Below are 27,983 nucleotides of genomic sequence, written 5' to 3' on the forward strand. Positions count from 1 at the left end.
AGACTGGTCCAGATTGTGGTCGATGGGATCAGAATGCTAGTAGAGATGGAAAAGAGACTGGAAATGGACGAGTCCATTGATGACCTAATGCCCAGCAACATTGAGCTGAAGGGACTCACAGCTGAGGATGAGTTCCCAGATCTTAGTAATCACAACAACCACATGGCCAAAATACTAACTTTGGCCATGTACAAGAAGCTGAAGGACCGTACAACCCCCAATGGCTTCACTATCGACGATGTCATCCAGACGGGCGTAGATAATCCAGGTAGAGTAACTGAGATGAGAAGTGGATTTTCATATGATTTATGGCTTGCTTGTTAACGACTGTGCAGGCCATCCTTTTATCATGACGGTTGGGTGCGTGGCTGGAGATGAGGAGTCATATGATGTCTTCAGAGAGCTGCTGGATCTCGTAATTGAAGACAGACATAGAGGTTACAAAGCCAAAGACAATCACAAGACCGATCTCAACCCTGAAAATTTAAAGGTCTACCAGTGTTTTTACAATGTTGATAAGCACTGGTATTGCAGAGAGATAAATGATTTATTATGCTTTAGGGCGGTGATGATTTCGACCCAGAATATGTTCTGAGTGCCCGGGTCCGAACAGGCCGCAGCATCCGTGGTTTCTGCTTGCCTCCACTGTGTAGCCGTGGAGAAAGACGTGCTATTGAGAAGCTTTCTGTTGAAGGTAAAGGCCAGACTAATTTTGTGCTTCTAGATAATGTAAACTTGTGCAGAATGTAAGCCCTGCTAAAAGCGCATGATAGTACCAAGTGATGCAAGAGGCATATGTATATGCTGCGCAGTTGAAATGTACTGATGCGTACATCCCTCAACAGTGGTGGCCGGGAAGCTTTGCCCCAGAAAAGAATCAGCCCATAAGCACAACATTTGACAAATTTCAAAGATGAGATAATACCGTGTTAAAAGTCTATATACTTGTTGCATCAGGCCGTTTAACCCCTGAGGGAAATTTTGAACCGGCTTGACTATTTTACGGAAAAGCATACGTAAAACAATAGGAGACTAAAATATTGCTTAGAGAACATGACGACTTTCAAAATGCCGTTCTGCCGTTCCTTCTAAATTGTTTGCAAACAGGAGGTTGCGAAGTACACCCTGCAAATGTCATCTAAGCCATGTTGGTCTTATTTTCTGCTAATAAAAATGGGAAATATTGTTCATTTTGAACATATTGAAAACCCGATGTTATGCATTTCCCCGATTTTTTTGCATGAGTCCTTTCAATGGCAACTCGTAAACAGGGTGCAATATAATGTTTTGCGTTTCCAAGCATTTCAAAAATTTAATTGCGTTTATTAATTTAATTTAATTTTCCAAGTTTTTCCTATGCATGGTGGTATTTGTCATTGACTTTGATCCAATAACTAAATGTTGTAACATCTGCATATTCCTGTCTGAAAAATCTGTAGCATTGAATAGCTGTTAATTTTTCACAAAATGAAAATTCTTGTAAACAAAATGGCCTTAGAATATGAATAACTGTCTAAGTAAAAGAATGCCAAATGTTTTTGATGAATGTGTTGCCTTGACTATGCAGCCAAATGTCATTTAATGACATTAAAACACAAAAACAACTTGAAAATGCATGGATTAGATTGACACACATGTGCCAAAATGAAGAAAATGATGATTTAAATCAATAACAAAAGTAGAGGAATTGGTCTGGACTGGCTAATTTGTTTAATCACTTTACTAAATATAAGAATGATGCACCTTAAATTTTTACTATTCATCATAATGTGGGCATTTAACTTGTTTCCTGGTCCATCATTTAGTCTGTTGGTACTGTGGACCCTCTTTAGACATAATTTCTGTCAGCCTAATTAGTTTTAAATACCGTACTCACTACAGCTTCCACACCATAATGTCTAGCGTGTGTGCAACAGCAACATAGCAAATAATTGAATTGTTGGCAAAAACTCAATTGGCATTTTTAGCTGGCTGTCTCCTGCTTTTAAATTGTCTTCCTAGTCGTATGTGGTTGTTGTGTTTGTTCTGTGTGGTTTTGACGTACAAGCTAGAAAAAAGCTTATATTAAAAATGTATCTAATGAAACATTAAAGTTTGTAACAGCAAATAATGTGGGTTTATGGATACAAGGGTTCGCGTGGACTCTGGATCTTTGTTGATGTATATTTACCAATTTGTGAGGGCTAGAGAGGCATTGCATTAAAATGTGTGCCATCCAAATGAAACTTCTAACGGTGTAACATGTTATGTGGAGACGTAAATACCCCGGCTTGTTCTAATTATAAACATGTTTTGTGATACTGTTGCTCTGTTCACACCTTTGGCAAAAGGAGTCAGATCAAAGGACATCTGACAGAATGCATACCGCGACGATTATGACGCACAAAAAAATACCTTGTAAAAGGATATACTTTTAATAGCTTTGCAGGCACCCAGATGTCATCTTTACCAATAGACTGTTACCTCTGTGAATGGCACATTAATACAAATCACTATGAAATCCTGCAGACTTAATTTCTGACATTTAGCAGGTGCTTCCCTGCTGTCAACAAATGGCATAGACTGAGGTTTTTCTTTTTTTTTTCTTTCAGCTCTTGATACTCTGAGTGGAGACCTCCAGGGAAAATATTATGCCTTGAAGAACATGACCGAGGAGGAGCAGACGCAGCTGATTAATGACCACTTACTGTTTGACAAGCCAGTGTCCCCTCTACTGCTGGCCTCAGGCATGGCTCGCGACTGGCCGGATGGCAGAGGCATCTGGTATGAGGCAACATCTGAAAGTCGGATGATTTTTACTTGAGAACGTACAAACATTCATACTTTCTTTAAAGGCACAATGAAAACAAGACATTCTTAGTATGGGTGAATGAGGAAGACCACTTGCGAGTGATCTCCATGCAGAAAGACAGCAATATGAAGGAAGTGTTTACTCGATTCTGCAGCGGGCTCACAGAGGTTTTTGACAATCCAGGAGTTAGCTAAACATTTTAGCCTGTGATGACCTAAATGCCATCTCTTTCTAGATTGAGTCAGCGATAAAGCAGAAAGGTGAAGCATTCATGTGGAATGAGCACCTTGGCTACATCCTGACTTGCCCATCCAACCTGGGAACTGGTTTACGTGCCGGTGTGCATGTGAAGTTACCGCACATGAGCAAGCATCCAGAGTTTGAAGAGATCCTGAGAAGGTTGCGGCTCCAGAAACGAGGAACTGGTAGATGGAAACTTTAAAGTGTCATTTTTATTTGAGATTTATTTTGATCCTGGTTTCATCCTCTGGTTGAATAGGTGGTGTGGATACAGATGCCGTGGATGGAGTCTTTGACATCTCCAATGCTGACAGGCTGGGTTTCTCAGAGGTGCAGCTGGTCCAGATGGTGGTCGATGGCATCAAGCTGCTGGTGGAGATGGAGAAACGTCTTGAAAAGGAGGAGTGCATTGATGATCTAAAGCCAGCCGACCTTCAGCTTAATGTGTTTTCTGCAGAGGAAGAGTTCCCCGATTTCAGTAAGCACAACAACCATGTCGCCAAGGTCTTAACCCTGGAATTGTACAAGACGCTGAGGCAGCGTTGTACACCCAACGGCTTCACCATAGATGATATTATTCAGACTGGCGTGGATAATCCAGGTATAGTACCTTGGTTTGAGAGGCAATTCTTTATTTGGACTTTTCTGGACCTGTGCCTCATAATCAATGTGTGTAGGCCACCCCTTTATCATGACTGTGGGCTGCGTGGCTGGAGATGAGGAGTCATACCATGTCTTTAAAGACTTGATGGACCGTGTTATCCAAGACAGACATGGAGGATACAAACCAGGCGACATGCACAAGACTGACCTCAACCCAGAACACCTGCGGGTAAAAGCAGCATTTTGCCACAATTGTCTTACGATTGTCATTGGGTTTGCATTGCAGACATCCTTATGTCTGTTCTCGCCTCTTCAGGGAGGAAGTGATCTCGACCCAAATTATGTTCTGAGCTGCCGGGTCCGAACCGGTCGCAGCATCCGTGGCTTCTGCCTGCCTCCACTCTGCAGCCGTGGAGAAAGGCGTGCTGTGGAGAAGCTTTGCATTGGAGGTAAGACTGTTAAAGCGTAGCACCAGTGGAAACGTGCCATTCAGAAACTTGCAGCGGCCATAGCAAAATGGATTTTGTTTCTTCTGCAGCTCTTGGTGCACTAACTGGAGACCTCCAAGGGAAATACTACGCCTTGAAGAGCATGACAGAGGAGCTGCAGCAGCAGCTAATCAATGACCACTTCCTATTTGACAAGCCAGTGTCCCCTCTGTTAATTGCTTCGGGGATGGCCCGTGATTGGCCTGACGGCAGAGGCATATGGTAAGAGCTTCTTGTAAGTTTGCATATTGCCCCAAAAGTGCTTATTAAAAGAGAAACAATTCTTCTCCTTTAAAGGCACAATGACAACAAAACATTCCTGGTGTGGGTGAATGAGGAAGACCATCTGCGAGTCATTTCAATGGAGAAAGGTGGCAACATGAAGAATGTGTTCACTCGCTTTTGCACTGGACTCAAAGAGGTTCGTAACTATAAATTGCTAAGAAAGGGGGTGGAAGGATGCTTTGATATTATGATGACCTGATCAACTTGGTCATGTTTAGATTGAGGATGTGATCAAGGAGAAAGGTGAGGCATTCATGTGGAATGAACATCACGGCTATATTCTGACTTGCCCATCCAACCTGGGCACTGGTCTGCGTGCTGGAGTACATGTAAAACTTCCAAATTTGAGCAAGCACCCCAAGTTTGAGGAAATTCTCAAGAAATTGAGGCTCCAAAAACGAGGAACGGGTAAATAAAACTGTCTTTGGTTGATGATTTGGTTGCTTGGTTCCCCAAAATATGCTTTGATATGTGATTAATTTGTCAGGTGGCGTGGACACAGCTGCAGTGAATGGAGTTTTTGACATTTCTAACACTGACAGACTAGGGTTCTCTGAGGTACAGCTTGTCCAGATTGTGGTTGATGGAGTTGAATTGTTAGTCAAGATGGAGAAGAAGCTGGAAAAGGGCGGCTCCATCAACAGCCTGATGCCGGGTAAACTTAAGTTGAAGACGCTTTCATCTGAGAGTGACTTCCCAGATCTCACTATGCACAACAACTACATGGCCAAGTACTTAACACTGGATCTGTACAAAACACTGAGTGAGCGGAAAACTCCATATGGCTTCACCATTGACAACGTCATCCAGCCAGGCGTGGATAATCCAGGTACAAACCCGAGATATGGTTCAACTTGAAGTTGTCATTGAACTATCTGCCAACTCTGCTGTATTTGTGCAGGAAATCCATTCAATATTAGTATAGGATGTGTGGCTGGTGATGAGGAGTCATATGAGGTCTTCAAAGAACTGCTGGACCCTGTCATTGAAGACAAACATGGAGGTTTTAAGCCTGCAGACATGCACAAGAGTGACTTCAACCCAGACAGCCTTGCGGTAAAGCAGTTATCTCCTAATAAGACATGTTGTTTGTGACTGTGCTGAGAGTAATTCTAACATAGGGGGGCGACGATCTTGACCCCAACTACGTTCTGGTTTCTCGTGTCCGAGCGGGACGCAACATTCGTGGCTTCTGCTTGCCGCCACAGTGCACCCGTGGAGAGCGACGTCTTCTTGAGCAGCGCTCCATAGAAGGTAATGGTTTTGGTCTGCTAGATGGCATGTTGCAACAATGTGAATCTTGAGCGCTTGGACGTGAAACAATTGTTCTACAGTTCTAGAATCACTGTCTGGAGACCTGAAGGGGAGATACTTGTCATTGAAGACCCTTTCAGAAGCTGAGCAGCAGCAAATGCTGGATGATCAGTTGCTGTTTGAAAAGCCAGTGTCTGCTATGCTGGTTACCTCGGGCACGACCCGTGATTGGCCTGATGGCAGAGGCGCCTGGTGAGAAATATATCCGCTCAATCTCCTTTAGATCAATGGCAATGGAAAGTCAAATTCATGTCTTCCTTTGACAGGCAAAATGAAGGGAATACTTTCTTGGTGTGGGTAAATGAAGAGGAGCATCTAAAAGTGATTTCTATCGAGAAAGGTGGCAACATGAAGGCAGCATTTACTCTATTCTGCAGTGGAATTAAAGAGGTTTGATCACTAACCAAACGTCCTTGTTAGAGCTGATGACTGATTTCGATGCACTCTTCCTTTTGTAGTTGGAGTCCAAGTTCAAGGAGAAAAACCTTGAATTCATGTGGAATGACCACTTGGGTTACATCTCGACTTGTCCATCCAACCTGGGCACTGGTCTACGTGCTGCTGCACATGTCAAACTGCCCAACATGAGCAAACGTCCGGAGTTTGAAGAAGTTCTTAAAAGGCTTCGGCTTGAGAAACGTGCATCTGGTATACTGCCGTCTTTGGTCCATGGGATAATGCTTGCAGTCAGGCCATAAAATTGTAAAATGTTTTTTGTCTCCAGGCGGGGCGGACGCCGAGGCAAATAGTGGAGTCTTTGACATCTCCAACACTGACAGACTGGGCTTCACTGAAGTGCAGCTGGTGCAGGTGGTAGTTGATGGTGTAAAGGTGCTGGTGGAGATGGAGAAGAGGCTTGAGATGGAAGAAAGTATTGATGACCTGATGCCTGTCCAGAAGTAAATCCATTGATAACCCTGCACTCCCCTTAACTTTAATCTCAGCAAAACATTCTGTGACCATTTTGCGTTCCATCATACACCTCTGTTGTTCAGAAGAACCTGAAATAAAGTGTTTCTCTGCCTAAGCCAATATTTTGATTTCGACACAAAAGTTCAGTATGCATAGAAATTGCCTTTTAACATGAACAACATTGATTTGTTCATTTCGGGCGGCTCGGAAGGAGCCCCTACTTCCAATTCCAGCTTGCTCTGGCCTTCCTGTGTGGATTTTGCATGTTCTCTCCAATCTCACCTGGGTTCTCTCTGGACATTTCCATCTTCCTCCCACACTCCAAAACAATGCATGGCAGGTGTATTGAAATTGTCCTCTGGTGTAATCAGGTGTGAGAAAGGCTGTTTGTCCCTATGTGCCCTGCAATTCAGTTCAGGGTGTCTCTGCTTACTGCCTAACAGCTGGGATAGGGCACCATCAAGCAGTGAGAATAAACCGCCACATTTCAACAAAAGATGTTCCAGGCTGGCCTCTGTTTGCCTGGAGATCCCCAGTAAAAGGCTAAATGTAGTATGGTGGCTTGGAAAACCGCTTTCCAAGGTGAAAATAGGCATAGAAAATACATCCATTGGTATGGCCCTTCAAAAGCATAGGAAACGGAGGCAAAAAATGGCAGAACTACAGTACGTATAAATTCATTTGTACGGTGTTCCGAACACTGAAATTCGGGTTATACCCACGGATCCACGTCGTAAGTCAAGGACCCCCTGTATTCTGGGAAGAAACATCGCTGTACAGTATATTCTGTATTTCATCTTTTTTGAGTCAATTAAAAATGGGACATAACATTCACTGACTAAAATGTGCAATTAATGTGACCAGCGGTTGCTTTATTATTTTAGCAAATGCTAAATGCTATCTTGGATGACAGTTCAAAAGCAGACTATTCATGCACTCTCCATGATCCAACCTTTTTTGCTTCATGCATGGTAAAAAACAAAAAAAAAAAAAAAAAAACCCTGCAATTTGACCTTACATCAAGCCCAGCTGTTAATTGATCTTGGTTTGTCAAATAAAACTAATGTCCATCCAGCCATCACCCATCATACTCCTGGAGCAGCTGCCTTAACAGGGAAGCCGAGACTTCGCTATCCCCAGTCGTAAGACCAGGCTTGAGAGACAGTCCCTCCAGCGTGTCCTAGGTCATCCCCAGGGCCTCCTTTCGGTGGGACATGCCTGGAACACCTGACCAGGGAGGCATGCAAGAGGGATCCTGACCAGATGCATGAACCACTACAACTGGCTCCTCTCAACACAGGAGCAGTGGCCCAACATTGAGCCCCTCCAGGATGACTGCGCTTCTCACACTATTACTACGGGAGAGTCTGGACACGCTGCGAAGGAAACTCATTTTGCTGGGATCTTCTTTCAGTCATGACCCCATAGGTCATGACCATAGGTGAGGGCAGAAACTTAAATCCATCGGTGCTGACGGACTGCCCACCTCTGCATATTAATACTGCGGGGTCTGGTGATGCCACCGTACACAGCTCCCTTAAAATGGCATTATTGTGAAAAGTGGTTAAAAAAACAAGACAATAAGTAAATAACATTATAGTTATTTAGTCTAAATTTGCTAATTAGCCAAGCTAATTTGCATATAAGGTGCACATAGTTCTACTTCCTGTACATTTGAAGTGTACTGCATATCAGTAGCCTAAAGAGCAGAGGTTGGTGTTTCACGATTTTTTGGGGTTGTCCATCAGTCGTTGGTACTCTACACCTTCTTTGTCGGTCCACCGTTTTTTAAAGCCAAAAATTGTAATCGGCTGAGCTTTAATTACTAGATAATGTCTTTTTGGGGGTAATTTGAAAACTATCCTTCATTTCCTGGCCAAGAACCAATCAGAGTGTGCCACTTTTTCATGTAACTATTGGGTAAGTCATCTTAGAATGCTTTGCTCAACTATGTGCAAGCAATGTATTAATTCAAATCATAATTCATTCATTCAAACCATATTCAAAAAGCAAAGTAAAACAAGAATCTAAATAATTCTTACTAATTTTTACTTTAGGACAGTACAATGCGCTGAGCAAGAGTACAATATGCATTTTAGTTCATGAAACCATGGGTCTGAAACGCAGCACAAACATTGACCTCCCCAGCCATGCTGGTTGCTTTCAGTGAGGAGAAAGTGTTGTTCACTTTAATAATAGCTGCTGAAGACTAATGTCTGAAATCTACTGTTCTATCGGTCTTAAGCCATTGTTTTTAAAATGTCATTCAGTGGTCCCTCTGTAATGGATGGTCAGTATCGACAAACTGCAAAACACCCCCTCCCCAATAAAAATAAGATTACTATGCCAACTTGAAAATAATCTATCCAGTAATAGTAAGGGTGTACAACTACACTTATTTTCTCCTATTTTCCGATTTGCCCATTTTCTTTTTATGCACTGCTAGTCCTCATCTTGGTCACATCTTCATACCAACTTCATCTTCATTTATCCTGATGTGTGTTTGGGGAATGAAGGAAAAATGCTAGTGTGAGTGATTCAAACCCCAAATCCCAGACCTTGGAGGCAGTTCTTTTCCAACATACTGCCGGTCTATTTCACCCTAAAACATCAAACAACTCTCTATTTGGTCATTAAACTTGCATGACTTTATACGTTCAATTCATATTGAGATGTACAGTACATGAACTGTGATGAGAGCAAAACTAATAAAAATATGATTCTCTTTTTTTCGCCTTTTTTTTTAAATAATGTTTATTGGTCACCGTATAATGCTCAGAATATGAATGACTAGAAATCACTCAGTTTATTTGCAGACCTCAAAAAACCTGCAGCTCATTTTTTCGACCATTGAAAATATTTTTAAACCTTACAGACCATTATAGACACAGTAAAAAAAAAAAAAAAAGAAAAAAAAAAGCTTCTCTTTTAACAAGAGTGCAAAGCCACATGAAAGTTAAACAGAAAAAAAGGAGTGTTTAACTCCCATAAAAGAAAAACAATGGCACCATCACAAGGAGCAAAATAATAACAGGAATGGATGGGTATATACAGGTTCCAAGGAGAATGATGGACTGCAAGGAATAATGGAAGAATCCATGGATCGATTTGACACTAAATAAGGCCACAGAAGGGACTGAGAGAGAATGAGATTTTGTCAGATGACGCAATTCATCAATAATGAGAGGCACTATGAATTTCCTCTAGCGTCAAAAATGCAGTTGGTGACATTACAGTGTTTGGATTTTCCTATTGTCAAAAAAACCTTGTAACCAATAGCATTGTTTCTGTAATGGACAGATTTAAAAAAAAAATGTAGTTTGACGGTCTCGTCCTGCTTAAATCTGCATCCTTAAACTAAAATATGCTGCTTCAAAGGATCATGATTTAGCTATTATTTAAACATTAAGAGAAGATCATCAGAAATACATTTGTAAAAATGATACCTTAATAAAAATTGGTTGACAATAGGAAATAGCAGTATGCGATTATTTCATCCATCAACGCTGTCCGCTGATCCATATTCCATGGCAAAAAATGTGCGCGTGGCTTGGGCTGGGAGGCGAATGGGCAGCTTCAGTGGAGGCGGTGGTGCAGCAGCATCAGCATCGCATAGTGTGATGCATATACAATGCATAAAATGTCACACTGCCCATCTTTATGTGGGATGCGTGACTGATGTCAATGATTTGTGACCGGGATGAAAAAAGGGTGCAATCAAATCCAAGGAGTCCAGAAAACTCCCTTTTTCTTTGAAAAGGTTACAGATACCTGCTGAGTCCAGGAGCGTTGGCAAGTTGGCAGTCATCCTCCATTCAGGTAAGCTCAAGCTCAGAGTCCAATCATCGTCTTTGTGACAAACGTTTATTGTATCTTGGACAGCACAGCAGTCCGCTTCTTCACAAAGTCAAGAGCTGCCATACGTACATGTCACCATGATGCTCTGGGAACATATTCCCGTCACAAAAAGGCTTGTCACTGTAAACTGCGAGGAAGAGAAGGCGGCCTCCTGTTACCGCTGAACTTCTTTGACTGCCAAGATGCGAGTGAGCATGCTCTGCAGAATTGTGTAATGTAGTGCATGAGAAGTATACCAGTAGGAACTGTGGGCAAAGAGAACAAAAGGAAAAGAAACTGTAAGTCAGTGCTTCTCGATTATATTTTGCCAAGCCAACTCTGTGAAAGAGAAACCCCCCCTCCCAACACACACAGACACTTGACGCGCTGACTACAAGATTTTTATCGATAAAAATTGTATGAGTATACCTAAACCTGTATCCTTTTTAACATTAACACAAGAAAAAAAGCAATACAGATTAACTTTCAACTCGTTTATACGAGTTACAGCTTAGTCTAAAACAGAAAACAATTCTGATTTGTAATGCTGTCCAGGCTGCAGCCAGCAAAACACAGCAGAATATATTTTTCATATGTTCTTCAAAGTGAAATACGGGTTCTAGGTGAGGTTCCGGACCAAGCACGGCTCACCGAGCCCTTATGATAAAAATGATTGGATCTGGCTTTCCCATGCCCGGACGCGTGTTACCGGGGCCCCCCTATGGAGCTAGGCCTGGTGGTCGGACCGAGACCCATGGGGCCCAAAAAGGCAACGTGGGGAGGCCAAAGGGGTCAGGTGCGTAAAGAGCTGGGCGGCATCCAAGGGCGGGGACCTTGGCGCACCACTGTCGTGCTATAGGAGCTAGTTCTTGAGACATGGAATGTCACCTCTCCGGCAGGAAAGGAGCCTGAGCAGCTCAGAATACCCTCCCTTTTTGGAGTCCTGAGAGGGTGTGCTGGAGAGCGCTCCCTCTCGGGACTCCCTCGTTCTGCTAGGGGACTTTAATGCTCACATGGGCAATGACAATAAGACCTGGAGGGGTGTGATTGGGAGGAATGCACCCCCGATCTAAACCTATCGGTGTTTCATTATTGGACTTCTGTGCTCGTCATGGATTGTCCACAACAAACATCATGTTCAAACCTAAGGGTGCACATATGTGCACTTGGTGCCAGGACACCCACTGTAGGCCGCAGTTCGATGATTGACTATCATCGGATTTGCCGCCCCATGTTTTGGACGCTCAGGTGAAGAGAGGGGTGGAGCTGTCAACTCCTGGTGTTTCGATGGTGGGGGAGGATGCCGGTCAGACCTGGCTGACCCAAACATAACGTGAGGGTCTGCTAGGAACGTCTGGTAGAAACCCCTGTCAGAAGGCGTTTCACATCCCACCTCTGGCAGAGTTTCACTCACGTCCCAAGGGAGGTTGTTCCGCTCCTCCATTGTTGAGGTGGCTGATCAGAGAGTTGTGACCGTAAGGTGGTCGGTGCCTGTCATGGTAGCAATCCCCAAACCTGCTGGTGAACAGTACTGAAGGATGCTGTCAACCTGAAGGAGGAGTCCTATTGGGCCTTTTTGGCCTGTGGGACTCAGAAGGCAGCGGACTGGTACTGGCTGACCAAGCAGAGTGCGGTTTTGGCGGTTGCCGAGGCAAAATCCTGGGTGTAGCAAGAGTTAGGTGAGGCCATGGAAAACAACTTCCGGATGTATTAAGAAGAAATTCTGGTCCACCCTCTGGCATCTCAGGAGGGGGAAGGCACTGCACCATTAACGCTGTTAAAGCTGATTTTTTTTTTAAGGGTTAGCAGTTTGGATGAGTGAACAGAGATATGGAACACTGTTTTGTGTCTCAAAGAAGATTCATAGAACACGCTGCCAAGCAAATGGGCCATTTGAAATAGTAGACAAATTAAAGTTTCTGACCTGTGTGTGTGGACATTGCGTTCAGGCTGGAGGTAAAACATGTCTGTCCTCTTCAATGCCGTTGGTGGGCTTACAAGGGGAAGAGAAAGCTAAATTAGGTTTTCACATCACAGGGAAAACAAGTTCTCAGAAGCTGGACTGTAAGTAGTCTAGTTGAATAGTTGGTTCTCACTCTCTTTGGAGTCAGGGACAGTGTTCCCTCTTAAACTGCGTGCGTGTGCAATTGTGCACTGCTCGCAAGTTCTCAGCGCACAAGAAAAGCTATGCTGCGCATAGAAGAAAATGTCAAGGTCTAAATTAGTCTTTTTTTCAGGGTTCAGTTCAAGTAGATGTGTTGTGTTTTCGCCCATACTATGGCTTCCGCCAGTAAAGTCGGCTAGGTAACTGAAGATTAGATCGCTGGACCAATGTGAAAGAGTCAGGCAATCATCGAGATACTATCCCACGAAATATAGCATGCAAATGTGCTAATGCTGATTCCTCTCATTTTTGGGAACAGAAATTCTATCATAGTGTTCACGTGTGTGTGTGCGTGAGTATGTGTTACCATCTTGAGAGATAGAACTCGTAGAGTCTGACAGGACAGTGCAAAGGATTGGTCACATTTTCTGCTATCTCCATGTCTCCATCGTCCTTTTCTTGCTTTTTTTTCATTCGCTCTGAAAACAATCACCACTGACATTTAGTTCAATGTTTCTCAACACCAAACAATATTATTTGAGAAAAGAAGGCAACAAAAAAAGATCATTTAGGAGTGTGAAATGGCAATCAATGTGTTTCACACACCTGTCTCTCCACGGCTGGAAGTAGCAGCATTGCTTCGCTGGTATCTGAGGTAGAGAACTTTGCCTGCTCGACTGCAGGGTTTCGTGTGCAAAGTGAAGTTGGAAAAAGAGAGGCTTTGGTGCTGTGCCAATGTGGTGAAGTGGAAGTTCTTGGTGTAAAAGAAGAGAAGCGTGTTAAGCAACACGATGGGGGAATAGGCGCCCAGCTGCTTGCACTCCCACAGGAAGGACTCTTCAACTCGAGAATACACAAGGCTACCTGGAGGGGGAGAGTGGAATGGGAAAAAACCAAGTAAGCTACAAATTATGCCCAGCCAAATATTCACACATTCACTTGCGCTCCACTAATATTAGGCCAGATCCCTGAGCTGGAAATTGGCCTTGTTTGACAGTCATTTGTTGTCACACCATAGTGGGAGTTTATTTATTATTCAGGCAAGTCTAAATTTTAGAATTTGCGCAGCACTGTAGTACCCAGTTGTACCACAGCATGCTCAGGAGCACTGAGGTTTACTGGAAATGTTGGAGATGCAGTAAATCAAAAGCAAGGAAACAAGGGCACCCATTTAGTGTAGTGAGGTATTACATTTTGCCATTTTAATATCAATGAGAGTATACAGTATTTAATCATGAATGCCATTTACTGTGCTTTACTGTGCTTACCATACATACTCACACACGCACATACACATTGTCTAAATCATATCATCCGCACTGAGAGTATCTTTTTTTAAGCTCGACTGCTTAATCGGAATCCCGGGATCTTGCGGATATTACAAAGGATATTAGCTGTTCCAAGTGATGCTTTCTTCTGGACAGATATGTTTTCTGTGCTGGGCCCATCCACTCACCTTGGGGTTCACTGCTCCCAATGCCCTTATCACTAAAGACACTCCTTTTTCCTTCGCCATCCATATTTTCTATATACAGTGAACCCTCGACACTTCACGGTTCCACTATCGCAGATGCGCTACATCGCGTTTTTTTTTCCATGACGCGGATTCACCACATCGTGGATTTCTTTTCCACTACGCGAATTCAAGACTTCAAGGATTTTTTTTTTCATTACATATTGAACTTTTGCAATAACTCCCAAGCGTGCTGCTCCAGCGAAGGCTTGCACTGAGCCTGTACAGTAATTTTTTTTTTCCTGAACCCCCTGGTGTCCAGCTCCAATTGTCATTTATGTGATGGTCAATTTCGGCCTGTATGGCTGCTTCGCTTAGTGTGACAAAGGCATACGTTTGCACTTGTTGTACAGTTGAAAACTTAGGCTGATATTTGTCATTTTGCTTGGCAGATGGATAGTATGTTCAGCACCAAATACTTGTTAACATTCTTCCTCAGATCTAAGCTAGGTAAAATTGTGTGGATTTACTATTAATGCACATACCAGTGGGTAGCTGCTTAGGTTTCCAGAGTCGCAACATCGCAGAGATTTCCATTGCAAACTGACTGTACAGCTCATCAGTGAAAATATTCTCTATACGGCCCTTCATGAATAGATACTGGCCACACACAGGGGGACAGAAGCAAGACAAAAGGTTAGGCAAAAGGGAAACACAATCAAATAAAAGTAGCTCACAATGAATGAATGTACAGTACCTGCTGAATCCCCAGGCAGAGGTAGAAAATGCTGTCAGGGCTGTAGGCCTCACCATTCGGCCTACGCACTTCTTTGATAAAGCAAGACAGAGCATAGCTCAGCTCAGCAGAATCACACTGAAGAATCTCCTCTTTAACAACCACTGGATTGGCTAGAAATGGAGAAAAGGGTAAGCTTGAGCCAAAACGATCAAATAGATCCATTAAAAGCAAGAGACGAAGATAAGCCTCCTTGCTCACATCTTCTTGAATGCGTGTTGTGCTGCTGCACCCAGTTCTTCCATGCTTTAACACCATACATGTAGTTCAAGCTGAAGTTAACTGGATTCACTACAGCGCTGCCATCTAAAGAACCAGTTCGCCTTCGACCCTGCATCAGCAGAAATGCAATGAGTACTGGGCAATTGTGCAAAACGACTGCATGGACATCATGCTTAAAACAGACACACTGACTTCTGCTAACTGATGAGCTTTTTGGCAACATATTTTGCTGGCGTTGGACAAAATCTTTGTAAGTCCAAAAACGTTTTTTTTTTTCCCTTTTGTAATCAAATAAATGAAACCACACATGGATGGACTGATTAAGGCTTCAGCCAGACACCAGCAATAATTCAGAACACTACATGCCGTCTCTCAGTGCATGCCATCTCTCAGTGCAGCTAGTAGCAATTCAAAGTACAAACGACCTTTAAAAAAAAAACAAAAAAAAAAACTTCTAAAACAGTTGGAAGCAAAACTTTATCAAACTTTAGACGACTATACAGTAGGTAGGAAGTAAATGAGTGCACTATTCTATAACTACTTTTTTTTCTTTTCAGTGGCGTCATACCCGTTTCTGACCAGAGAAACCTTCTCGAGGCCTCTTCACTCCTCGCTGAGGGGTCGTTGACTTCAGATCGAGCATTTCTTTCAAAGAAAAAAAATACATATACATTTTACATAATTGGGCACAGGCAAGATTAAAACACAAGTTGGTCCATTCAAATTATTAATTGTACATTTGCCTGTTAAATAATGATTTGTGATAATATATACACTAGATTTTAACAAACATATTTAATATGTTCCTGATTGAGAGTCGAATGCTCTCAAGTCAAAAGTAGGTGCTGTGGATTTCAATTTGATTGGACTTAAACATTTTTTTTGCATTATTATTATTATTATTATTATGATTATTATTATGATTATTATGATGATGATGATTATTATTATTATTATTATTATCATCATTGACTGGTTGATCATAGATAACATTTTTTTTGCAATATTTTGCTGGCTTTCAAATGATAAATATAGTCCTGATTGGCATGACAGGCCTTTCTTGACTTTTTATAAAATGTATTATTATTGCATTAGCTTTGCTACTTAGTGGCTTACTATTTGTACATGAGTGCAGATGTAAATGAATAGGTTCAAGTTCTGAAGGAAATCATACTTTATGGGAGATATGTAGGTGTTAATCAATTATACGTCGTAATTATTGCGATATACATGTCCGTCGGTCAGGCGCTCTTCTTTTGACGACAGATTTACAACCCAATTGTTGTGCCTGTTTGCTATGTTGCTTGCTTCCATTGATTATCATATCAAATCACTTTGCTCTGCCGGTACAATAAGTGGAAGACTATGCACTTTCCCAGTGTCAACGTTTACAGGGGATTTCAGTTGGTGCTTCATTTGAGTCATTGTTTCATGAACTGAAATGCATCCTGTACACAATCTTGCTCAGCGAAATAATTGTACTGACCTAAAGTAAAAACTAATATTTATAATTTACCATTAAGAGATTTTTTTTGTGTTGTATTGCTTTTTAATTATGAATTACATGAATGAATTGCTTGCACAGTTGAGCAAAGCATTCCGGAATACCCTTCCGATGCAAAGGACCTGACGGTATTCAATGATTGACGGATCAGGGAAAAACATGTAAAAAGCCCACCCCTGGCATTTTCCTTTCACTGGATATTTGTGTTTCAATGTACATATCGATTACTAAACTTATTTATTCATTTTTAGCTCATTTTATTTGTTCGATGCAAAACATGTATTTTATGATGATACTAAAAAAAAAAAAAAAAAAAAACCTACTCATAGAATGCAATTTAAAGAGACACTGTTAGGCCGTATTTCATTAAAAAAGAAAAAAATAATTATACATTTCAAAAACTTGCAAATAAATGTATTCTACGACCAACAGGATGTTTTAAATATAATTGTAGGTCTAGTTATCATTTTATTATATTACATGGGGGGATGGCTCTTCTCCAGAGGCTGCTATGTTTGTTATAGCTATGCACAATGGTAAATGTAGCATCTGCAACGCCCTGCTGTCAGTAATGAAAAACAGTCTAAATCTTGCACAGTGTCCCTTTAAGGAAAAATGCAACAGTATATTGGGAAGCATAGAGGTCTAAAAAGGAAGTTCTAATACGTTTTTTTTTTTAATTCTTCAACAATACAGTGGACCCCCAGTTTACAACGTCCCTGCCTTATGTTTTTTTCACCTTACGACATGGCCCACAATGTTTTTTTTGTCCCATCTTTACGCCATTTCTTTTGCCTTACAACACATCCGAAATGGTAGTCAGTCTGCTTGACACATCCAACATGGTGGTCAGTGTGCCCTCATACGTCCATACACGCGTCACTGCTCATGTCACTTTAATGCTGGTCTCCTATTGGTTGGTTTCACGACTCCCTAAGATACTGGTCTACTATTGGTCGGCGTCACGGGGTCACAAAGATGGCTGTTTAAAGACTTGATCTCGTTTGAGAGTCCTTTCAATAAGGTATTTAATATGCATTGTAGTGCTTAATTCAAACTTTAATTGGTTAGCCATGGGTCCCAAGATTGCAAGTGATGCTAAAGAGAGATGTAAGAAGATGATTATATATCCATGGAAACAAAGCTGGAGATAATCAAGAAATACGAAGAAGGATAAACTAGCCTAACCTAGGCTACCCTCACTAGGGAACATGGCTATAACAAGCTTGTCACGTTGCTCAAACGTAAATAAATCCTTTATATATTTATTTCTGATGTTATTTAATTGTATACATGTATATTATATAGATGTAGCACTTAGTATACTATTTTGATACCAATTTTTAATATGTTTATACAATTTTGATGTTCTTACCTGAGATTGTACATGCATTAGCTAATTAACATAGGTTTGGATTGCCCGCCATATGGTGAATTTGCGTTACGATCCCAACCACGGAATGGATTCATCTCGTAAACCGGGGGCCCACTGTGTATTTTATATATTTACAGTTAACTATTTGTAAGAAATTTGGACCAGACCAGCACACATAGCAAAAATCTACATATAATTGACACTATTTTTAAAATATACAGCATGATTTCACATGTCCGGCCCCCATGAGAGTAGATTTTCCTCCATGAGGCGTCTGAGCTAAATTTACTTTGAAACCCCTGCTTTCAGGAATGTGATTTTGTGTAACTTTAGCAGTATTAATATTCAGAGATTATCAACTTTGGAGGATTCACTCAATTACTGCATTGCCCAGTCTGAACACCCATGAGGACTTTGGAATTGTGTAATAATGACAATCAGCATTGGCAGCTTTTAAAGTACTTAATTTCATACCCATTGGGAAGTCATGCTCCAAATCAGTCATTGGAGAAGAGGGAGGCTGTTGCTGTGCTGTGACATTGGTGTCTTGGGGTTCACTTGTTGTCGAGTTGGCCTTTAGTTTGCTTCGACGTGGGGTACGACTTTTCACAGTTTTTCTCGCAGAAGTTACTGGGGGAGGATTTTTAGTTTGTGCTGTGTTTGGACTCTCCTCAACTTGGGGGATTGCTGTAGAGACCAAATCTGACCTTCTGCTTCTACCCTGGACTGTAAAATACAATTGGAAAAACATAAAATGTTAAATACTTCATTGCCCGTCAAACACTAAAGAGTAAAATAAATAATATCAGAAAAAAAATACTAGTCCAATGAACACCTCTGACCCACCCCCAAATTATTAAATAGCACAAACATTTCTGAAATTCTCCCAATAAACATTAAAACAGCAATAACATTTCTGAAATTCTCCCACTATTATACTGCATTGATAAGCTTCCATCCACAACCATATGTTATGTATTTTTGTAGAATTACTCAGTTGAATCATCACCTGTGCTGCCGTCATCCAAATTCATCTTTGTTGAAGTATCTCCATCCCAAGAATCTGATTGGACAGGGGCAGCTGTCTCCAAATCCAAACGATCTGGTTGAACTGGTGCATCAGCCTCCGTAGCTCTATGATCTGATTGGACAGTGACAGATGCTTCCACATCCAAAGGAGTTGACTGAACAGTGGCAGCTGTCTCCAAATTCAAAGGATCAAGTTGAACTGGTGCAGCAGCATCCGTATCTCTATGATCGGATTGGACAGTGGCAGATGTTGCCACATCCAATGGAGTCGATTGAACAGTGGCAGCAGTCTCCATATCAAAAGAGTCAGACTGGAGAGTAGCAGCTGTTTCCACATCCAAAGAGTCAGACTGGACAGAGGCAACAGTCTCCAAATCCGAAAGATCCGAATGAACTTCAGCAGTTTTTGCACGTTTGCTCAGTGGTGGCCCAAAAATGGCTACAGGGACCTTGGAAGTGACTGGACATTCTTTGGAGTCGATCAAATTATTTTGCTTTTCCAAATTCAAAGGCTCTGACTGGTCAGCTGCATCGTTTACATATTTGCTCTGCACTGACACAATGGGCAAGGGAACCTGTGCAGTGAACATGGGATCTGACTGGACAGCGACATCTTTTACATTTTTAATTTGTGATGCCTCCTTATGATTCTGATCCTCTGTCTCTATTCCTAATGGATCTGACTGGACAGCGATATGTTTTACTTCTTTGATTTGTGCTACCATTTGATTCTGCTTCTCAGTCTCTATTTCTAATGGATCTGACTGAACAGCGATATCTTTTACATCTTTGATTTGTGATGCCACCTCATAATTCTCCTCCCCAGTCTCTATTTCTAATGGATCTGATTGGACAGCTGCATCTTTCATTTCTTTTCTTTCTGGTGGTACAACAACGGGCACTGGAACCGGGTATGTGTCCTCTTCTTCCATGGAAACCTCAGCATCATTCCGCTCTGTGGTTTCTTCATTCCAAGGATCCAACTGGATGGCTGCATCTGCCACTTCTTTGCACTGTGGTGGTAGTACGATTGGCACAGGGACCTAAAGAAAAAATATAAAAACACAGCTTTTGGGCCAAAGACAAAAATGTACATACAATGGTCCTAATCATTCAAATAGCATAGACCAGTGGTTCTCAATCTTTTTTTCAGTGATGTACTCCCAGTGAAATTTATTTTCAGCCAAGTACCTCTAAACCGGTCCAAAGGAGTTCAGGGTTAAAAAATAAATACATAAATAAATAAAACAGACCATCAGTGTCAGATTTAATAAACTTTAGAACCTATCAAACTTAATGTGTATTGGTCCACAAAAAACCATCAAAATAAAGTGTGAGAAAAAAAGAAATAATTATGAATAAATATTTGTCAACAGAAAAATATCAATCATAGAGCATCCTCTTTTGGGATTACAGTAGGGATCTGTTCACAAAAATAAATTATTAACTGAATTAAGAATTATTTGTCCACAAAAAAATAATCAACAATATGTGTAAGACCTGTTCTCATAAAGAAATTATGATAAATATTTTCTCCACAAAAAAAAAATAATCAACTTAAATGTCCGTTTGGGATCATAGTAGGGATCGTTTCACAAAAATAAATCATTAACTTGACTGGTAACACGTGACAAGTTGGGTCAAACCATTCGAGTATGTGCAAAATCTGGGTTATTAAAATAACCTGCTGAGCATAAAATTTGTTTTATATACTTATATTTTTCTGTAACATTTCAGGATTTAAATAATTACGTCTAATGGATGTTTGCATGTTTGTTTGTTTTATTTAAAATAAGTACCCCCTGGAGTTCCTTCAAGTACCCCATTTGAGAACCACTGGTATAGACCATCAGAGGTAGCATAATGGAACATACAGTTATAGGCATAGCCATTGGAACAGGCGTGTGCTGGGAGTACATGTTCATAGGCACCGGGATATAGACTGGCACAGGAACTGGCACCATTAGCACCTTCACTTTGTCCTCCTCTGTGGAGCAGTTTGATGAGGGTGGGGATGGAACTGGACGACAGTGAAAGCAATTACATCACTAACGGAAAAAGAACAGATACTGATACACAGCAAACATTATATTTTAGTTCAGTGGCAGAGAAAAAATGTGCCTTGCTTTAAAGTTTGCACTATTTGTATTTTGTGCTATTTTGTATTGACTGAGGTAGCTAATGGGCCACCAGTCGACCGTGATCGAAACAATGGACACACCTGTTTTAGAGGATTGTTTGATATTTTGTTGTTTGATATATTGTTTGAAAACCAAACAATACCATCTTCTGTAGTTAAAAATGCACGTTTTATGTTATAATCATAAGCTAATATACTTTGTTAGTTACCAATGTTAGCAAATACATGGAAACATTTTGATCGCACAAAAGCCTGACAGTACAAGAAGAAAACTATTTTGATTGCAGATACTTTTTTTCCCTGGTTATTAAAACAGGTACAGCTATCCTGCTACGCATGTACTGCTTGTGGACTTGATTGACTTTTGCGTCATATTATGTCTTGTTTTCGCTAAGTTCCAGCTTTCATTCATTCAGTCAGGGAGTTTTGTGGTAAGGAGGCAAAAGGTGGATTCACATTCAGACTTAGGAGGCAGGTTTACAGAGTGTGTCCGTTTGCCACTACACTGTGGTTCTAAGTAAAGGTATAGTTTTGTCCTCGCAAGTCACATTCCCTCATCTTTTCTTACTTCCTGTTGTGATTGAGTGTATTGTCATGTTTCTGAGACTATAATATGACTATTGTCATATTTTTGAGACTATATTGATTCAGTGCTTTGCTTCAAAGACATGTTTTTATCTATTTTTTAGAATAAATACTTTTTGTTGGGTCCCTTTAGGTCAGTGCTTCTCAATTATATTTTGCCATTTATTTATTTACATATTATTGACCAAAAAGCACTTGCTAATGTTTCACAATGTAATGTTAATGGTTGCACAATTCTGCCGCAAAAGTAATGATTTTAGAGATAAATAAGATTTTAAACAATGGCTACCAATATGCAACTTGGATCAGCCTTACTTGAACATTTGTGTTCTCTAATCCAGTACAAAAAATATTTTCACTTCCTCCTAAAAATAGCAATCAGATTGCCACTCATTTATTGGTTTGTTCCACACCTTGTAATGGCAAATTTTCCATGATGTGCAGTGGTTTTATTCTCTTATGCACATATTCAGATACTTGCAGCTCAGTAATATCTGTCGAAGCCACTCACCCATTTCCTGGTCTGTCTTCATCTTTTTAATCGCTGTTTCACAGTCATTTGATGTGATATCGTCTGCTTGGAGAGAAGAAGCTGTGATTAGCTTAGCACTACAGCATCTGTTGTTACAATCTCATCACACAGAGGCAACAGCCGCTTCATAATCATTTGAAAGAAAAGTTCAAATGAACCTAAGAAAAAGGAACACACAACTACAATTCACTGTTCTTAGATGTTTTTATTGACATCTTTTTGCTATTAAAAAAAATTAAGGTCACTTCTAGTTCAGCATCACAATGGCATAGAGCATGACAAAAAATAATCTGTTAAGCAGCAATGAAAGAGTTTATATAAGGTCTAACTTGAATAGTTGCATTTTGAAATTGCATGTTTGAAATTGTAAGAGTGCTTTACCGGTGGCTTGTTTAATGGTAGCTAGCAAAAAAAAAAACCACTGCAGATAAGCCGCACTGAACTATAAGCCTCAGGGCTCAAATCATGGGAAAAAAGTTCTGAAAAAATGCAGTAATCATAATGTGACTTCCAACATGAATAAACAACACATCCATAATATGATGCATGTGCAAAAAGCATAATGTTGAGTGATGTGGCAGATAAATTGAGTTTCACTTTCACTTCAAAGAGGCATCATAGCTTTGATGTGCACAGAAATGTAAAATAAGGTAACCACAAAATAAGACAGACTAAATTAATAGCATTAATTGCAGACATATTAAATAGTGCCATTCTAAATTTACCTGAAGAATTCGTGGATGGATGGAGGAGCAGACACAAGCTCTCTTGATCCATTGTGAATGGCCGGCAAAGAACAGATTTGTTCTTCATTTGACGTCGGCAGGGTGGGGGACTGCGCATAGTATCCGTCTGAGTACTGGCCTGGGCATTTTCACAACAAAACCAAATTTTAAATTTTTTATCTTGTATACTTTGTACTTTTTTTTTACGAATATACTTACATGATCTAGAATCTTGCCATCCACGCTAGAGTTTGGAAGTCCTCCTTAACAGGCAAAATAAAGAAGAAAAACATGAACGTGATCTGACACCATAGCTAATTTGACAGTGGGAAGTGTAAAATATGTCTGGCTTTTTAAAGGCAAGAAAATAGTATGATATAACAGTGCACAGGCTTGCAGCGTAAACTTTATGGCAGGATTGTAAGAAAGACAACATACTGACTTTGAGTTTAAATCAGATTGTTTCAAAAAGTAAATGATATAACTCAAAAGTTTTTATCATGTCCATTTCTTAGCAGAACAGTAATTTGTAAATAGCAAGTCTCACACACACACGCTAAAAACACACACACACACACACACAAACTTGGAGCTAGAGTCATGTCTTGTCTCACTGTATGACGTCAAACGAGATCTGTTTCTGGTCAGCCAGGATAAAAGAAACAATAACAAGAAATAACATTTCTCAGATATCATTTTTTTTTTTTAGGTCAAAGTTTTACATGCAAAAAAAGTATGGTCTTTAAATATTACGAGGAAGCCCAGATGATGAGGTCATAGCTTTGGAAGCTCCTTTTAGGGTTAACTAACATTTGCCTGTGTGAGCAAATAAATATTTTTTGTGATCTTGACTGGCCTGAAACAGGAGCAATTCAGTCTAATTTAACTTCAGACTGAGACAAAAACTGAAATATGTGTTTATGTACAGTGTATGTATACTTAAGACTTCAATACGTGTATACAGTGGTGGGCCAACAAGGCCTTCTCTGCTGACCTAACATAACCTGACATCACTATCATAAGTATAATAAACTATAATAATTATAACTATAATGAAAGTCAATTTCATTTTTACTAAGCATATATATATATATATATATATTTTTTTTTTTTTTTTATAAAATTATTCTCCATATTCTGTTCTTTTCGTGTCATATTATATCCATTTGGTCACGCTCATTCTAGTATTGTAGTTTGAAGTTGGAGTTTTGAGTCAATTAGAATTCAGCTAACTTGTCGCCAGGGTGTATGTAATCTGCCTTAGCCAGAAGGCAGAGCATTCTAATCAACACGGCGCGGACTTCTACGCAAGCGCACATGGATATGTGAGCGGCCCGCATAACTTAATGGACAGCTGTAATAGCCAACCGAGTCATAAGATGGCCCTCGAGAGGCCTCACGTTGAATGTGATGTGAGTGAATGCTCACTCCAGGAAGGCGGTGCAATGCTCAACAAGAAAGCTACGCATTGTTGGCTTTGCCTGATTGCTTTAGAGGCGTAGCATAGCTATTAGCTAACCTCTCCCGACTTGGCCATATTTCTGACTGGACTACCAGGGGCGTGAGTTAACTCTGGCAAATAGTTCTGCTGGGAATGCCTTTTGTTTGATCGATTTGGTGTTTGGAGCTACACTGGATTTGAAAATTTCAATTGTTTAAACTTGGCAGCAACGAGACACCAAAGCACGGTTGGACACACGCGCTACGGTGCTTTAAAAAACTTCTTGGGACACCCGAGTGGATATACAGTATTGTACATCTCAGTTCGAAGGTAAAGAGAGCCCCTCAATGCGCTATGGTGCTTTTGAAAAACCTTTGGGAACACCCGAGAGGATACACTGTACATCTCAATGCAAAGAGAAAGCTTGAGGAAGAAGAGGTCAAGAAAAATCGGGAGATATTGAAAAGACTGAACGATGGTGACCGCCGTTTGTTTTGGTGAGTGCAGGCCTTTAAAAAAAAAAAAAAAAATCGTTTTTTTAATATGTTTGTGTTATTTAATTTAATTCATATTCGATTAATAGTAAAAAAATATAATGATGTTCTTTTTATATTAAACTGCGATTTGTAATTTGGACTTCATAAAATTTTGTGGGTATTTATTTTAAATTATTCATTTTTGTAAGTGTTGACAGCATCACTTATAATGACAAGTTTTAATGGCTGATGCAGGTTTACTGACGTTTAAAAGCATAAAAAAATAGCCTGTGTAGCCCAGTAATGCGTAAGTGTGCGCTTGAGGGCTATTTATTCGATAGTCTGACATCATAGAAGGCATACGTGTGAAAGTCACGGACCGCCACTGGTGTATACTAACCAGTCAGCACAAGATCCGATGGAACACTAGGCTGAGTTGCAGAGCCATTTGCTAGTGACACGACATCAGCTATGATAGGGTTAGCTTTTGAGGAGTAGTGAGGCTGGGCTGGAGCTGGAATAAGAGTAAGAAAAGTTGTACATTTTAAATCAGTCATTTAAAAGCCTTTAAAGAATGGGATTTATTGATACTGCCACTGTCACTGAAAGACAAAACACTATTTAATTTTGTGAGATGGGGGCAACATAAAGTAGAGATGGCAATAATAAAATTAAAGAACTAGACTAAGTAAAAGTAAGCAATGTATAATAAACCCGAAGTATAAATAGGTACACAGTAAGCACAGTATATTGTAGTAGCTTAAAATAATCACCTTGCAACCCAGGGGCAAGGCACTACACAGAAGAATTCATGTTGGACAATGCTATCAATGAGTAAATTAAGAAAGCTTTTCAATACAATTTGGATTGAGCAGTTTGCGTGAGTACAGAGCTTGTAGCATTTTATTGATAACGTCTACTGAATGCACATTTTTATATTGTTTCTAAAACACATTGTTTACAGAAAGCAAAGTCCTATGCGTCACTATTATTTCACTGTATCTCCTTAGGAGGAAATAGTTCACTTCATGTCAATTGTGTTTAAGTTGGGAACCTTGGGCTTTTTTACAAGCACATTTAGTGACACCAGTTCAAGCTTAATAAACTTCAGATAATATGTGAGAAGGAAATTTAAATTTTACTATTACTCATGAAGTACATTTCAGTCAATTTTTAATAATCAAAATTAATTGTATTTTGACTCAAATGCATGCAATACAGCATGCATGCACGTTTCCCATTTCTGTAGGATGGGAGATCATTGACTGTGTGATCTCCAAACCTCTTGGCTCTGTAGGGCAACTGCAGTGGGTAGACCAGGAGGGTAGTGGCAAGACCAGTCACACAAAGAACTACTTACAATGTGTATTTTCTCAACAAACAATAAATAGGCAAATCGGACATCTTATATAAAAATATCTTACCATGAGGTGGCTCTGCTCCAGTACGGTTACTGGGAGTTTGTTGGGTCAATGCGAAATTCTGGCTGCAGTACATGAGTAAGCAGGTCAGGTTGCAAAAGTTACGTACTGAGCCCATGTACTGCAGCTTCTCATTTAAGTAGCCCTGCTTTCTACAACTGTCACATCGACCCATCTGTGCAAGAGAGTGATGAAGGCATACCGATCACTAAACTGATACCAAATGAGTGAAAATGTTAAATAATACTGTATAACTGAACATTTTTGTTAAAATTCTTGATTTATGTCAGGGCTGATTTGTCGAACATAATATTTTGATGATAATTTCAAGTCTATCTCCTTACTCCGTAATAGAGGACAGTGTACTGGGACATGCAGAGGGGCTTGCAGAACTCTTCCAGCTTGCCTCCGTAGTGACTATGCAGCATCTTGTAGCTAATGCTATAGCAATAGCTGCATGGGCGGCAGGGTGGATCCTTGTGTCGAGATGATATACAAATTTTGAAGTTTTGTTTACAGTCTGAAACACACAATGGTTGGGGAAAGTCATCAGCAACGCAATTACAAATGGATGCAAATATGTCCAAAATAAATGATGACTCACGTTTGCTGCAAAAGAAAATGTCTTTCCCCATGTAGTGGAGCGTGTCAAACGGCACCTTATCCCTCCTACAAACTTCACACATTACCAGGACATTGTTTTGGATTTTAAACAGTTCACAGCATGCCATAGAGCAGAACACTGAAATGTGGTCCTTTAAGGGGGAAGAAAAAAAAAAAAAAGAAGGTACGATTATACAACAGTTCATGAGTTCAAAATCGAGATGATGATGAGGGAAGAGCACTTCTCTTACATTGTGCCCAAAAAGCAGTGGCTTGATGACAAACTGCTTACTACATTGATGGCAGGTCACTTTAGGGCAATCGTTAGGTCCATCCTCAGCTGGATTCAGAGAAATAGCAGCAGGTGTTTGGGGGTGGCCTTGCCCTGGTGCAGATGTTGAGGTCATGCCTAGCGATGGAGGAACTACAGGGGGCACTGAGCTGTTACTTCCATGATGGCTAGAATAGGGGGCTGATGATGGGTAGTCCTGAGGAATAGGAGGGACTGAGCTGGTTCTAGAGGAGGGCCCAAGTCGCGACACATCCCTTGGAGAAGATTTGCCATTGATCAGCTCAAACCCTGTATGTCCTGTTTTCTATTAAAAGATACCAAAATGAACAAGCAACTACAGATTAGAAAACAAATTCTGTATTTTCAAATTCCAAAACCCACAACGGAAACAAAATACATTGGTGTAACTGTGTGCAATGAAACAAGGATATTATGGTTAATGAAAATAAACAAATAAAAAAAATAAAAAATAAGGGTAAGTCCAAGCAAGCAAGCAAGCAACGCACGACCAAACCCAGATAAATTCAGTATCACAAATTTTTCAGTTTTTGTGCCAGAAAATGTCTTTTCATTTTAACTGCAAATGTATCTATGTTTTCTTCACATTGAATTCATGCTTCTCATGTGTGAATTGATTTAACTTTTACTCTGTTTTGCTTCCAGGCCTCAACCCCCCCCCCCCCCCCAAACCTTCCCCCCCACCTCAGCAAAATTCCAGTCATCACAGGCATTGTAGTCACTAAAGAAAGGCTGAAATCACACTTCTTTTTTTTTTAATTTGCTAATTTCTGTGATCAGAGTACTTCTTGTTTAAT

At 40.5% G+C, this 27,983-nt stretch overlaps 3 protein-coding genes across 4 annotated transcripts in view; 2 read left to right on the forward strand and 1 right to left on the reverse strand.

The window, feature by feature from the left end:
• The first annotated feature begins 63 nt into the window (after nt 1-63).
• On the forward strand, nt 64-3,638 carry LOC148413180 (creatine kinase, testis isozyme-like). The gene is made up of 8 exons (XM_088433662.1): nt 64-268; nt 336-490; nt 562-694; nt 2,592-2,763; nt 2,835-2,958; nt 3,027-3,216; nt 3,291-3,535; nt 3,633-3,638. The coding sequence occupies exons 1-8, from the start codon at nt 64-66 to the stop codon at nt 3,636-3,638; spliced, it is 1,230 nt and encodes a 409-aa protein (XP_088289788.1).
• Nucleotides 3,480-6,748, forward strand: LOC148413181 (creatine kinase, testis isozyme-like). Its single transcript, XM_088432328.1, has 13 exons — nt 3,480-3,632; nt 3,709-3,863; nt 3,951-4,083; nt 4,173-4,344; nt 4,420-4,543; nt 4,626-4,815; nt 4,895-5,236; nt 5,309-5,463; nt 5,529-5,661; nt 5,742-5,913; nt 5,988-6,111; nt 6,180-6,369; nt 6,446-6,748. Exons 2-13 carry the CDS (start codon nt 3,723-3,725, stop codon nt 6,622-6,624), a joined length of 2,055 nt encoding a protein of 684 aa, XP_088288454.1. The 5' UTR covers nt 3,480-3,632; nt 3,709-3,722; the 3' UTR covers nt 6,625-6,748.
• Nucleotides 6,749-9,416: 2,668 nt separating this feature from the next.
• Nucleotides 9,417-27,983, reverse strand: part of LOC148413182 (zinc finger MYM-type protein 4-like) — a 34,336-nt gene continuing 15,769 nt past the window's right edge. For both annotated transcript variants that reach the window (XM_088433665.1, XM_088433663.1), the window contains exons 12-30: nt 27,128-27,472; nt 26,878-27,028; nt 26,618-26,793; nt 26,277-26,448; nt 25,253-25,366; nt 23,155-23,198; nt 22,936-23,074; nt 22,190-22,252; nt 20,828-20,973; nt 18,934-19,996; nt 18,399-18,650; nt 15,614-15,690; nt 15,025-15,154; nt 14,785-14,936; nt 14,573-14,687; nt 13,181-13,438; nt 12,942-13,053; nt 12,395-12,463; nt 9,417-10,736 (exon numbers count right to left, since the gene is read on the reverse strand). In XM_088433665.1, the coding sequence (XP_088289791.1) occupies nt 10,646-10,736; nt 12,395-12,463; nt 12,942-13,053; nt 13,181-13,438; nt 14,573-14,687; nt 14,785-14,936; nt 15,025-15,154; nt 15,614-15,690; nt 18,399-18,650; nt 18,934-19,996; nt 20,828-20,973; nt 22,190-22,252; nt 22,936-23,074; nt 23,155-23,198; nt 25,253-25,366; nt 26,277-26,448; nt 26,618-26,793; nt 26,878-27,028; nt 27,128-27,472 (3,669 nt within the window). In that variant the 3' untranslated portion in view covers nt 9,417-10,645. The remainder of the gene's footprint in view (nt 10,737-12,394; nt 12,464-12,941; nt 13,054-13,180; nt 13,439-14,572; nt 14,688-14,784; nt 14,937-15,024; nt 15,155-15,613; nt 15,691-18,398; nt 18,651-18,933; nt 19,997-20,827; nt 20,974-22,189; nt 22,253-22,935; nt 23,075-23,154; nt 23,199-25,252; nt 25,367-26,276; nt 26,449-26,617; nt 26,794-26,877; nt 27,029-27,127; nt 27,473-27,983) is intronic.

Source organism: Hippichthys cyanospilos, chromosome 14 (genome assembly GCF_059441005.1).
Source record: "Hippichthys cyanospilos isolate Australia breed blue-spotted pipefish chromosome 14, RoL_Hcya_1.0, whole genome shotgun sequence".
Lineage (NCBI taxonomy): Eukaryota > Metazoa > Chordata > Actinopteri > Syngnathiformes > Syngnathidae > Hippichthys > Hippichthys cyanospilos.